This window comes from Littorina saxatilis, linkage group LG8, assembly GCF_037325665.1.
Source record: "Littorina saxatilis isolate snail1 linkage group LG8, US_GU_Lsax_2.0, whole genome shotgun sequence".
Lineage (NCBI taxonomy): Eukaryota > Metazoa > Mollusca > Gastropoda > Littorinimorpha > Littorinidae > Littorina > Littorina saxatilis.
The window spans coordinates 51,831,240-51,844,800 of record NC_090252.1 but is presented as its reverse complement, the minus strand read 5'-3'; the positions used below and the strand labels follow the sequence as shown (position 1 = coordinate 51,844,800).

General features: G+C 43.1%; 1 protein-coding gene across 2 annotated transcripts in view; it reads right to left on the bottom strand.

Moving 5' to 3' along the window:
• The window catches only part of LOC138973808 (retinoblastoma-binding protein 5 homolog), a 33,357-nt gene extending 19,798 nt beyond the window's left edge, over positions 1-13,559 (bottom strand). Inside the window, exons 1-12 of one of the 2 annotated variants that reach the window (XM_070346522.1) lie at positions 13,486-13,559; positions 8,571-8,596; positions 7,939-8,111; positions 7,277-7,417; positions 6,458-6,542; positions 5,795-5,866; positions 5,324-5,433; positions 4,328-4,447; positions 3,480-3,633; positions 2,894-2,965; positions 2,004-2,188; positions 1,546-1,639 (exon numbers count right to left, since the gene is read on the bottom strand). In XM_070346522.1, coding sequence (XP_070202623.1) covers positions 1,546-1,639; positions 2,004-2,188; positions 2,894-2,965; positions 3,480-3,633; positions 4,328-4,447; positions 5,324-5,433; positions 5,795-5,866; positions 6,458-6,542; positions 7,277-7,417; positions 7,939-8,111; positions 8,571-8,596; positions 13,486-13,504 — 1,251 coding nt within the window. In that variant the 5' untranslated portion in view covers positions 13,505-13,559. The remainder of the gene's footprint in view (positions 1-1,545; positions 1,640-2,003; positions 2,189-2,893; positions 2,966-3,479; positions 3,634-4,327; positions 4,448-5,323; positions 5,434-5,794; positions 5,867-6,457; positions 6,543-7,276; positions 7,418-7,938; positions 8,112-8,570; positions 8,597-13,485) is intronic. The other variant, XM_070346521.1, reaches the window with a different exon arrangement.
• Positions 13,560-13,561: the final 2 nt, after the last annotated feature.

Sequence of the window (13,561 nt, the reverse complement as noted above, 5' to 3'; positions counted from 1 at the left end):
TTTGACAGGCTTCTCACTCTGCAGAGAGAGCGCCAAGGCTGCTCATTTCTGGTCAGTGTCCAAGCAGAAGTATGCAGTTATCCAGTGTACAAGGCGAATCTGAGATGGTGGGTGAAATTGTTTGCATGGGAAGGACTGTGCCTCAAGTGTGAACACACTCAGAAACAGTCATGCAAAATTACACAAAGATATCTATAGAAAATTCAATACAATATGCTATATTGTCTAGACAGAAGTCGGAGAATTATAACGGTTAACTACTACATGTAATAGAGAGAGAGAGAGAGAGAGAGAGAGAGAGAGAGAGAGAGAGAGAGAGAGAGAGAGAGAGAGAGAGAGAGAGAGAGAGAGAGAGAGAGAGAGACAGAGAGAGAGACAGAGACAGAGAGAGACAGACAGAGAAGAACGAGTACAGTTAAATCTGCAATGAGCACAAAATAAACAAAAACTCTTCCATAGCCATGAGATAATATAACTGGTCACTACTACCTCGCTGGCCTTGATGCCTTTACTTTTGATCAATGATTGCACAACCGGCACAGCCATTTCAATTTCAATGCTCTGTGTTTATATTTTCTATTTCTGTTTATTTTCGTCTCTTTATCCTTCTTTCTTTCTTTCTTTTTGATTTTATTTTTAGATGCTTTTGAACGTCCAAAGCTCCTGTGCTCACTTTAACAAATAAATAACGCTAATACAAGAAAAGCAAGTCATGTCCCTTTTTACTTTGAATTTTTTTTCTCCACAAGAAAATGGATACAAAATATTATGGTTGCTCAGTGCAGATTTGATTGTCTCGAAGTTGTGTTGTACTCATGCAAATCTAGCTTGAGGCACAGGACTAACACTCTATCTGACAAACAACTGATAACACTCTCTTTGTCTGATTCATATCTACAGTAAAGGTAATAAATAACTGAACAGTTAGAATAGAAATTAAAAAAATGATATTCTATAACTCTTTTGAAAAAGCCACTATCACAATGTAAAAGAAAAAGTCTACAGTTTGAAAACAAAAAATTCATAATCCACTACCCTCTCATTCTACAAAGAAATATCAACTGAAACCATTTTCTTGCATAAATCAGTCAGTTAGTCAGTCAGTCAAACACTTAGTGATCAATTATTCAGTCAGTTAGTCAGTCAGTCAAACACTTAGTGATCAATTATTCAGTCAGTTAGTCAGTCAGTCAAACACTTAGTGATCAATTATTCACTCAGTTTGATTGCTTCAACATCAACATCAAATGTGCTGTGAAAAGTAAACGTAAAGAAACATCTTATTTTCCAACTAAAAATGTGTGCTGAAATGTAAAATAAAAAGTTTTTAAAAACTAAATAAAACCTACCAATCTACAAAAGATAAACTTTCAAACAGGCTATGTATGTTTTGCAGTGTAACAGAGTCACTAGGTCACCCAGAAAATCACGTAACAAAAGTAACCAAGATAACTCAGTTAATTAACAAGGTGACTCAGGCTCTCAAGGTCACAAGGTGACCAAGGTCAAGCAGAGGTCATGTCACCAATGAACCAATGAACTCACAGGGCCCTCCCCTTGCCAGGCCTCCTCGGGTTCCTCAATGTCGGGCGACACGGGCAGGAACATCAGCGCCTCCTTGTCCTCTCCCTCCTCGTCACTGATACAAACGAAACAGAAGAAATAGATCAAATATCAAGACCAAAAAATACTGTACTCACGTGTAAATGGAGACGACGGAGTTACATTTTCGATTGTTTCTATTTAGTGAAATAATGCCCCCAAAAAGAAGAAGTTTGAAATTTGCTATTGGTTGTAGTTTTTCAGTATTGTGCAGTCCCTCCCCCTCCCTCTCCCCCTCCCCCTCCCTCTTCGGGTACATATAAAAATAACAGTGCTTCGCTCCGTCAGACTTCAATGATAATTTGTTCGTGCATCCATCCACGATGAAAACCTCGCAGTTCCAAATGGAAGCCTATCAATGTATAATTGTTGTAGGATGAACAGGTGTGGAGGCGACGTACCTGCTCATGAAGGCCTGGATGGGTTCCTCCGTGACGACGTCCACCTCCAGGTCCTCTTCATCCGGCCCCTTGACGTCCACCTTCTCCTTGTCCTCGTCGTCAAGGTCAAACTCCGACTCTCGCTCGTCGTACTCCACATTCTCCTCCAGCTCCTTGAAGTCGGGGGCGAAGGCGCTCCAGTTCTCCTGCAACACAGAGCGTCAGGTTTTGTGTGAGAGGGATAGTGATGTGGTGAATGACTGATTGTTTTGTGTGAGAGGGATAGTGATGTGGTGAATGACTGATTGTTTTGTGTGAGAGGGATAGTGATGTGGTGAATGACTGATTGTTTTGTGTGAGAGGGATAGTGATGTGGTGAATGACTGATTTTTTTTGTTTGGTCAGTTGGTGTGTTTTTTGTTGTTGTCAGAGTTACTTAATTTTATTCCGTTGGTGTTATTTTTTGTTTTGGTTTGTGCTACTTTTTTCAGTTGGTGCCAACATGTTGTGTGCCAGGATGAACAATGGAAACAGATGCAGAAAGATGGTGAAATGTAAAGCACGGGTGCGTACTTCCAAAAGTCATGCATGCAACATACACACATGAGGATACACACACAACAACACACTTGCAAACTCAAACATATAATTCTTACACAGCACACACACACACACACACACACACACACACACACACACACACACACACACACACACACACACACACACACACTCACAGACACACACACACACACACACACACACACACACACACACACACACATACATACCAACATACTAACACACAAACACTCTCTCTCACACACACACACACACACACACACACACACACACACACACACACACACACACACACACACACACACACACACACACACACACACACTCACCACTTGGTTCTGTGCCCATATAGACACCAGGCCACTGGATATTGATGCTATGATGGGTCTGACAGGGTGCCACTGCAAACGGTGAAGACAAGATTGTCACAGACAACTGAGTATACTTCTCCAGAACATTCCCTCATGAAAATAGGTCTTTAAAAACAGCAGAGTAGAATCAGTCACATTCACACAACCATTGAATTTTCGGTATTCAGTATATCTTACTATTCTTGGGGAATTCCCTCATGGAAATTCGTGAAGCAATCCCTGGGGATAGCTTGCAGGGACAGAATCGCGTTATCCAATTTTGTTTTTGTGCATGTGTTTATTCCTGTTTTCCAAGACCTGAGACTTTCGATGTGAGCTTGAGATCTTTATAAAGGGGTGCTTGGACACAGAGGAGAGTCTGCATAAACTTGACTTTGGGAAATAAATCCCTGGCCAAATGTTGTGGTTTAACTCACCCCAATAGCAACAAACAGGTTTCAAGCCAGCACACAACCGACTGAGCTATCTCTCCGCCCCAATGAATTTTTTCCCCAACTAAAGAGTTGACTGACCACCACCGAACCCACACAACACCCAGACTGACCACCACATCCAGGAGAAGCTCTCCCTTGGTTCCATGGAGAATCTTGACCAGGTTGCCAACCGACTTTTCCCAGATGTAGAGCGAGTGTTGTCGTGCTGACCCCGCCACTATGAACTCTCCGTCCCCCGAGAAACAGCACTTCTTCCACAGTGTTCTGAAACACACACAGTGAGCAACACACATTGAACCAGTTCTTTTTATCGTAACATTTTTTTTGCATGTAAGGTTTGAAAACTCTGCCTGAAACTCTTCTGAAACAAATAGAATAAAATATATTCAAAAACAATAAATAGACACTTCTTCTTCTTCTTCTGCGTTCGGGGGCTGAAACTCCCACGTACACTCGTGTTTTTTGCACGAGTGGAATTTTACGTGTATGACTGTTTTTTACCCCGCCATTTAGGCAGCCGTTTTCGGAGGAAGCATGCTGGGTATTTTCGTGTTTCTATAACCCACCGAACTCTGACATGGATTACAGGATCTTTTTCGTGCGCACTTGGTCTTGTGCTTGCGTGTACACACGGGGGTGTTCGGACACCGAGGAGAATCTGCACACAAAGTTGACTCTGAGAAATAAATCTCTCGCCGAACGTGGGGACGAACTCACGCTGACAGCGGCCAACTGGATACAAATCCAGCGCGCTACCGACTGAGCTACATCCCCGCACCAGAAATACAGTCATATCGCACATATTACTATCTAAAAAATCAAAATGACTATTGGTGAGAAACAAAATGTTAAAAAAAATAAGATTTCTCTACTCACCAAGACAGGAACAGCACAAGTACAATGTCAACATTTTTACCGATGGAGGCTTCTTCAGAAAATATTACACATGCAAACTCACTTGTTGACTAGATCCTGCAGTTTTTGGATAGGTTCTGGTTCTCCGTCTTTGCCACAGGTCAAAACTTCTCGACTCTCGTACACACGGATAATTCTGTCGGCTGAGTTCACCAGGAAACATCTGTTGATAAAAAAAATTAAAGATGCAGTTTGAATCAAGTAAAGGACGGGTGTGATGACCTAGTGAACAAGACGCTGGCCTCCTAAGCTGAAGGTCGGGTGTTCAATCCCAGGTGTGCCCGGTGGGTTAAGGGTGGAGATTTTCTATCTGGCCAGAACTGAAACAGTTTCTTTCTTTATTTGGTGTTTAACGTTGTTTTCAACCACGAAGGTTATATCGCGACGAGGGAAAGGGGGGAGATGGGATAGGGGAAAGGGGGGAGATGGGATAGAGCCACTTGTTAAGTGTTTCTTGTTCACAAAAGCACTAATCAAAAAATTGCTCCAGGGGCTTGCAACGTAGTACAATATATGACCTTACTGGGAGAATGCAAGTTTCCAGTACAAAGGACTAAACATTTCTTACATACTGCTTGACTAAAATCTTTACAAACATTGACTATATTCTATACAAGAACCACTTAACAAGGGTAAAAAGTGAAGAATTTTATGGGTGAGAAAAGGAAAGTAAAAGGACTTTGGGGAGGCAGAAATAGAGAAGAAACAAGAAAAAGATCCTAATTAGGTTCACGGCATCGAGAGTGATGCGACCTTCTCTCAGAAGTTAGTAGAGAAGGCTCCCCCATCCACCACCCGGGGGACGCGCCTCTACGCCAATTAGGGGGCGCGAGGAACTGAAACAGTGAGGCAAACAGTTTTCAAAGGGCGGAGTGGGCTTAAGAAGAGAAAATAGACATACGGGGCAAGTACATCATTTAGCTAAATAAAAGAATAACTCAGACATAGCAAAAATAGACAAACATACACACACACACACGCACAAAGAGAAAAAGATATAGAAAAGGAAGATAAAGAAAACCACACAATGATGACTTACTCGCCACGACGTGCGAATTCTATAGATTTGATTGCTGTAGTGTTGAGTGTACCGGTCGTCACACGAAATGACGCTGCCAGCTCAAGGTCGTCTGTCTTGAAAGCAAGGATCTGCGTGACAGAAACACTACGTTCACATTATGACGCACTGCCACTGCTTAGTGTAAAACACACATGCATACACGGAGAGCAACAAAAAAGTCAGATGTGGGCTTCTGAAACATCTGTTCTGACTGAAAGGAAAAGTGATTTTTCTGTTGGGGGCACCTACAACTGTAGAAGCAATACCAACAATGCATTTTTGGTATCAAAGGCTTTTGGTATTTCAAATGTGTACAGTTAAACCCCCTTAAATCTTAAAAGGGGGGTTCGACCGTACCTAGTTTAACTTCTACTTCTGCAAATTCTAAGGAAAGAGAAGAAAAACCAGAAAGTTTTAGAAATGACCAGTGATCGACTCTGCGTTTCTTACCCTGCCTTTGGCGTTGCCTGTGTAGACATATTTTCCTCGTCTGTCAAAGGCAGCGATGATGTTAAGGTCGTTCTGCAATCGAGACTTGTTTTAAACCACCACTTAATATATGACTCACACAGAAAGACCATTTTCACACATCACGGAAATGAGTAACATGTTGAAGGAAAACAAGCCTAGAACTCAATTTTGGACGAATCAGCGGAAAGCTGGTTTTCCTTTGGTGTACCTATAGCATGCATTAGTTAATATACTCATACATATCATTCTATTAACAGGTGATTGTTCTTAGACACTAAGATACATGAAATAGCCTGAAAGTGAAAGTAACGTATGAAGTAAAAAGTTTTGACTTCCCTTACAAATAAAATTACTGTCTCTAGTTCAAGCTCTGATTTACGTCATAAGTATTGGACTATTCCATTACAGTTGTATTCGCACCCCTGGCATTTGAATTTCAAGAGAGCCATGGGCAGCAATCCAGACACAGTGAACCCTCCCCCACCCCCCACCTTTTTCTCAAGAAAACAGCGAGCGTGTGCCTTGAATTGATTATGTGATGTATTTTAGACTTACCAAACCCAGTGGCAACATTATTCAATCACAAATGCTTCACAAGCCAAGTGAAATGTTGTGGAATTATTGAATGAACTGTGTACTCACATCGTCAAGGGGAATAACTCTGTGGGAGCCCTGCACATGCATCAACACTGCAGCGTGCTTCAGCGGACACACCAGGAACAGGTTACTGCAACACAATACAGTCACAACGTCACGATAGTACTCAATATGTAGGTGTTTTTGTTTTTGAAGTGGGGAAGCAATAAAGAGGTCGTCGATATCAAAACTGATATCGACGGAAATGTCGTCGATATCACTTTTGCACTGAGCTCAGTTTTGCCCAATTGACCAATGGAAATCCACGTAACATATGAAATAGCAATATAGAATGATATTATTATTATAGATCTTCATTTCTAGTGTCTAGTGTTAAACTTAGACTTAAACTTAGAGTCAATATTGGTGAATGTGTGTGTGTATGTGTGTATGTGTGTGTGAGCGCCAGTGTGAGTGTGAATGTGAATGTGTTTGCGTGCGTGCGTGCGTGTGTGTGTCTGTCTGCTGATAGATCTGTCTCTCTGAATCTAGCTGCGTCTGTCTGTCTTTATGAATGTCAGATTATGAGACCGCGCGTGTGTGAGCATGAACATCAGTGAAAAAGGGAGATAATTTGAGTCTTCTAAATCTTTACTTCCATACTCTGTTGGGACATAATCATTTTCTTTTCCACTTAGCATTCAAAACGACAAATGTAACATCATTTGATTGTAACTTGACTGATTTGACAACAGGTTATGCACTGTAAAGAAAAGACTATTGTCTGTCTTTAGTCTTCCAATAAATGACCCTCAGTTTATGTCAAACAAAGTGAAAAGAATTAGGAAAACCATATCAACAAAAAAATTAAAAATTCTTTCCAACCTGTCTCTGGGATGGAACTGTACTTTCATCACGGGGGACGGGAAGCGGAAGATCTTTTCATTGTCTCCGGACAGCACGTCCCACACTGACACTGTGTTATCTGTCGCCGCACTCAGCAGCTTGCGACCATTGCGATTCCAGCTGAAAAACAGAGCGCACTGTTACTGTTAGGATCAGCTTCCAGCCATCATACGTTATTGATTTTCTTTTCTTAACCGTTTGCCTCCTGCACAGATATATGTCATGTCCTAGAAAACTCGAATGGCATGGGAAGTAACTCCAACAATTTCAAACTTTAATAAATCGTAGTAAAGTAACGACAGCGAGTTTTCTAAAACTGTAAACGCGAAACCCTTGCAGGACGCATGAAGAAATTAAAAATATAAACAGATATGCATCATAATGCATTGTTGGTAATTTAAAAGCAAAAGTGAAGCAACTTGCATGGTGTGGAACAGATGTTTTGGGGCATCATTATTCTTGAAATGGTCGTAAATGTACAAGTCAGAGAAATCTTCAACTGAATCTGAAACTGCGGGGCTTTTAAATGGGGATTCAACTCTATTTCCATTTTTAGTGACAATAAGCATTAAATTAAATGAATGCCGCTCCATCATGTTCATGAAGTTCTCAAATTTGGCCATCAGTTCAATGTAACCCACCTGAGAGAGCACACAGGATGTACGTGAGCATTGATGACCTTGGCAATGCCGCGGGTCAGGAAATCCCACATGACAATCCTGCCATCATTGCAGCCGACAGCGAACAGCGTCCCCTGACGGTTGAAGGCACAGGTGACGGCAATGCTCACACAGTCCAACGTCCCATCAAAGTCCTGTGAGTGTGAAAGATTGCATTGTTTTGCTCAATACTTAAAAACTTATTTTTCTCTTTGGCTTGTGCATTAGCTGCACAAACATGCGGACATGTGTATGTTTGCATACTCACAGTACACTCACACACACTGTTTTCACATTACGAATGATAAGTTAATTTCTGTCTGTGAACCAAGGAGTCTACCAGTCATAAAACAACAACACTTAAATGATAATGTGCACATCGTTTACTGATTTACAAAGATAAAAATATCTTTGCATGTCTTGGTACAAAAAATATTACCACTAATGTGAACCAGGCTCTATTTACACAATAAAAAATGTGTATTTCAATTTTCATAAATTATATTATCTTCACCGAGACTATAAGTATAACTTCAGCAGATGTTTTATAATTTGTAGAAGTGTTGCTCTTGATCATGTTAAACTTTATGCCTGAAGTTTACAGCAGTGCTTACCTCAGGATAGTTTTGTCCAAATGATTCTGCAAAAAAGAAAAGGTTATGTGTGGGTAGGTAGGTAGGTAGGTAGGTACGTACATTATCTCACTTCTCGGAAGGTCACAATTATTCACAATTTGTTCATCATGATTATTATAATCTTCAACTTGTCCCTCATGCCGCAATCAGACCCCCTCACCAAAATCACTTCCTCTTAGTCTCAACAGTACCCACTACTCGGAAACCTTGACATACTATTATCTACAAACACTGTCAGTGTCAGATTATATCTTCCATTCCAACTTGAACTTGCAGTTGCATTCTCTTGTACAAATCAACGATCACTAGCCAAGTTGCCTTGACTCATACCGAGACAATTTCACTGCCTTAATAATAATAATAATAATAAAGTGTATTTATATTGCGCCTATCCCTTACAAAAAACAAAAATATTTGGCTCTAAGCGCATTACAACATGTGTAGGGACTTGGTACAATCAAGTCTGACAAATACAATAACACAATATACAGTCGGTCTCTTGGGTAAAAATGGGAAAAGCAGCTTCGACATTTAAACACTGCTACTAAAAAAAAATCCTCTAACAATGCATACTGCTTTACAATATAAAATATGCATTTATGTATAAATAGGAATTTGAAAAGGTTCTTATGATAAAAACTAACTAGCGAACGACGAAGAAGAAGAAGAATAAAACTATCAATGTCAATGTATAACAAGTCATTCAACGTAAATGGCTAAAGAACAACAACAAAGCAATGATGATAAAACAGTTATACTCAATGGCTAATAACGAGGCAGAACTAAATAGTATCGACACAAGATTAAAACAAAACATATTCCTGGAGACACATTTATACATGTATCAAATAAAAATATACAAAATACAGCCCTCGCACACTCGCACACACACGCCAAGCCACGTGTAGTCGCACTCATACACCGCGACAGCTATCGCGCGCACGTACAAGGAACAAAAACACGGAAATAAACAAGGAAACAGGCACATGAAATAGCAACCCGTCCCCAGCCGGCCCACAGCGCGCTACGATGGCAAGTGACCCCTCTCCTCAATGTGGCAGATACTGAACAGGCTAGGCGTCGAAGTATTGCCGGAAGAGGTGTGTTTTTAGAGAGGACTTGAAGGAGAGGAGAGAGGTAGAAAGGCGGACAGACATGGGCAGAGAGTTCCAAATAGAGGGAGCTGTGTAGATAAAGGCGCGCTTGCCGAAAGCGTTCAGTTTGATGCGTGGGACAACAAGGTGCCCTGCGTCAGCGGATCTGAGGTTGCGTGTGGGGACGTGTGGCTTTAAGAGCGAAGACAGGTAAGAAGGGGCAGAGTCGTCGTGAAGGCTACGGTAACACAGGGTAGCTATTTTATATGTTATGCGTGCTTTGATTGGTAGCCAGTGAAGGGTCATGAGGAGAGGGGTGACATGGTCGCGCTTGCGCTTGCGCAGCACAAGACGTGCTGCATTGTTCATGATGCGCTGTAGGCGGTCTAGCTTGGCGTCTGGGAGGCCGGCTAGGAGCGAGTTGCAGTAATCCAGTCTCGACAAAATAAAAGCCGAAACCAGTGTCTTGGTTGCGTCGAGGGAAAGAAGGTGTCTGATTTGGCTAATCCTCCGCATTTCAAGAAAGGCGGTTCTGCAGAGTGAGTTGATGTGGGCGTCCATTGACAGGCTACTGTCAAGGTGGACACCCAGGTTTTTCACTTTGCTGCTGAATGTGACTGTGGTATCAGAAAGCGTAAGACTGGATGTTTCTGAAAGAAGCTTTAAGTTTGATTGTTTGCCAACTGGCATGATCTCTGTCTTATCATCGTTCATCTTGAGCTTGTTGACTGTCATCCACTGTTTGATGTGATCGCTGCATGATTCTATTGACTGCACTAACTCTGTAAACTGTTTGGTGTGTGCGGATTTTTGTAGTTGAGTGTCGTCTGCGAACATGTGGTACAGGACATTGTGGTGCTTTATGACTTTGCCTAACGGCTGTATGTACATAGTGAATAACACTGGGCCTAACACAGATCCTTGTGGGACTCCATACTTTAGTATGGTGTCCTCGGAGTGCCTATTTTGGATCACAACAGCCTGAGTGCGTCCAGTCAGGTAGGAGCAGAACCACCCCAGAGCCGTGCCTGTTATGCCGAATGTGGTGTTCAACCTTGCCAGCAGTATATCGTGGTCGATGGTGTCGAACGCTGCGGATAGGTCCAACAGGGCCAGAAGCGAAACAGAGCCGCTGTCACAGGCAGTGAGAAGATCATTCGCTACCTTAAGTAGGGCTGTTTCAGTGCTGTGATCTGCGCGGTAGGCGGACTGTAATGGTTCAACCATACCTGTCTTAGCAAGATGCTCTGACAATTGGGCCAAAACAACCTTTTCAAGGACTTTCGAAACAAAAGGCAAATTAGAGACAGGGCGGTAGTTCTTAAAAGTGTTGATGTCAAGGTTAGCTTTTTTCAGGAGGGGAGTGACTACTGCATGCTTAAAAGAAGGGGGTACTTGACCGGATGTGAGGGATTGATTTATGATATCAGTAATGACAGGGAGTAATTCCTCTAGACACTCGCTTAATAGCTCTGAAGGAATTGGGTCGAGAATACAGGATTTGGGTGGAGCTTTTTCAATGATCTTCTTCACTTGTTCTTTAGTGACAGGGGAAAAATCGGTGAGGTGGGCGCCGTGAAATGGCGCATGCTCTGGATGCCCAGGAGCAGCATCAAGCTCGACTCGGATCTTCTCGATTTTTTCGGCAAAAAAGTCCCCAAACTTATCTGGAAGGTCATCAAGAGGGACGGAGTTTGGGAGCTTTTTATTTTGAGTTTTACCGAGGAGCTGCCCTGTGATCAGGAAGAGTTCTTTGCTGGAGGTGCTGTTCTCGATTTTCTGAGAAATAAACTGGTGTCTGTTCTTATCCACCATCTCTTTGACGGCCTCTCGATGAAAAGCAAAGATTTGCCTGTGGACCGTGAGAGCCGATTTCCTCCACTCTCTCTCAGCGCGACGCCGATCTTGCTTGGCTGTTGAGACCTCCGGCGTAAGCCAAGGTGCCGAGGGTCTGTCGGTGACTGTGCGTGTGGTGAGAGGGGCGTGCTTGTCCAGAATCCGGCGCAGGTCGCTGTTGTAGCTGGACACGAGGTCATGTCTGTCTAACTGGAGTGCTCTGACGTCATCCTTCAGTGCTGCCATGTCGATCCGCTTCATGTTGCGCGAGGTGACGACTCGTCTGGCAGGGCCTGGCTTCTGAAGGTCAAAGCTGAAAGAAATGACGAAGTGGTCGGAGATCAACATGTCCTGCACAATCAGGTCTAAGACGCCGACGTCCCCACCGACCACCACCCAGTCAAGGGTGTGTCCACGACGATGCGTCGGCCTGTCTACCAGCTGGGATAAGTTGAGAGTGGGGAGCAGTGTTTTCAGCGTGTTAACGTTCAAGTCCGACTGTGAGTCATAATGAAGGTTGATGTCTCCGACAACTACAAGATTACAGTGCAAATTGGCGTATTCGTCTAAAAGCTCTGTGAACTCAGCCAAAAACTGCGGAGTAGATAGTTTGTTCTTTTTATTGGGGGGAGGGCGGTATACACAAAGAAATGTGAGGTCTTGATTGCAATGACGGATTTTAGTCTTGCACAGTTCGAACGAAAGAAAGTCAAACCGTTCAAGCGAAATGTCTACGTAGTCGCGCAATGAAGTGCGATAGAGCACGGCGAGACCACCACCCGCGCCAGTCAGACGTGGGCAGGAGTGGAGGGTGAAGCCCGGGGGGGTCATCGCTTGCATCAGGGGCTCGTCGCCGACCTCTCTAAACCAAGTCTCTGTTATGAAGACTAAGTCCGCTTGGCTATCGTGTATCAGGTCCGCTAGCTCGGTCGTTTTGTTGCGGCACGACTGGGCGTTCAGGTAGCACACCTTGAAATGTTTGGAATCATCCCCCTGCTTTGTGGGGAGTGTGCGTTTGATACTGACTAGATTTGATCTGTTAATACATTTTTGGCTGTGTGCCACGGCTCGTGTGCCTGTGGATGCGATAGTTTCTATTTTCATTGTCTTTGGAACATGTGTGATGTCAGGTTGGTTTATCTTAATCATGTTGGATAGGTTACGCTTAGATTGTCTTTGATACAAGTGTATACCATCGTTAAAACACATGGTACTGTCAGGCGCCTGTGTAACACTCGTAATGACTGGAATGTGTTGCTGTCGTCTGCTTCCGGCCCGTACCCCTCTCACCGTTTTTCCAGGAACTATTCCAAGCTGTCGGCACCGCTGAAGCACAACCGGAGACAACCGTAGCGACGCACAGGGTCGGGTCCCGGTGGTCAGTGCCACTGCACAACACTCAGCAACGTTCACAAGCATGGCTGTCGAGTGGACAGGCCTACTGTCGCTGTCACACCGCGTCAACACAAAGGCCGACAGAGAGGCCGCGGCAAACAGACACCTGTAGACGGCGATCAGCATAGCAAAAACACTTAAAACTTATATCCGATTGAAAAGGAGAAGAAGACGCAGACACGGGTCTCAACACATAGATCCTTGGATGGTTAAGAATGATTAAAATACTAGTTAATTGAACAAAGTGTGGAGACGAAGAAAAGCTGCTGGTAAGGCGCTGAACATCGCTCCTTGATGCTCTTTTTTTCAAACCAGCAGTAATGAAACTTACACAAGAAAAAAACACAGAAGCTATGAATGATACTATGATCAACTAACTTGTTCAAGACAAAAGAAAACAAGGCTGTCTATTTTGTCAAAAAGCGAAAGCAGAAGACGCAGATCTCCAAATGCATGCTCATTTATCACAACAACAGGAAAAGAATAAGTGCGCGTTGTAAGTGTGACTTCGGGAACACACTAGCAAAAGCCGTTAATTTAATTTTTAGTCACCAAAACCAGAGACATACCTAAAAGTTCGAGATTCATTCTGCCGCTTTGGTTTGGGAACACAAGCGGAAGCGGAAATCAACATAGATTTGTGTC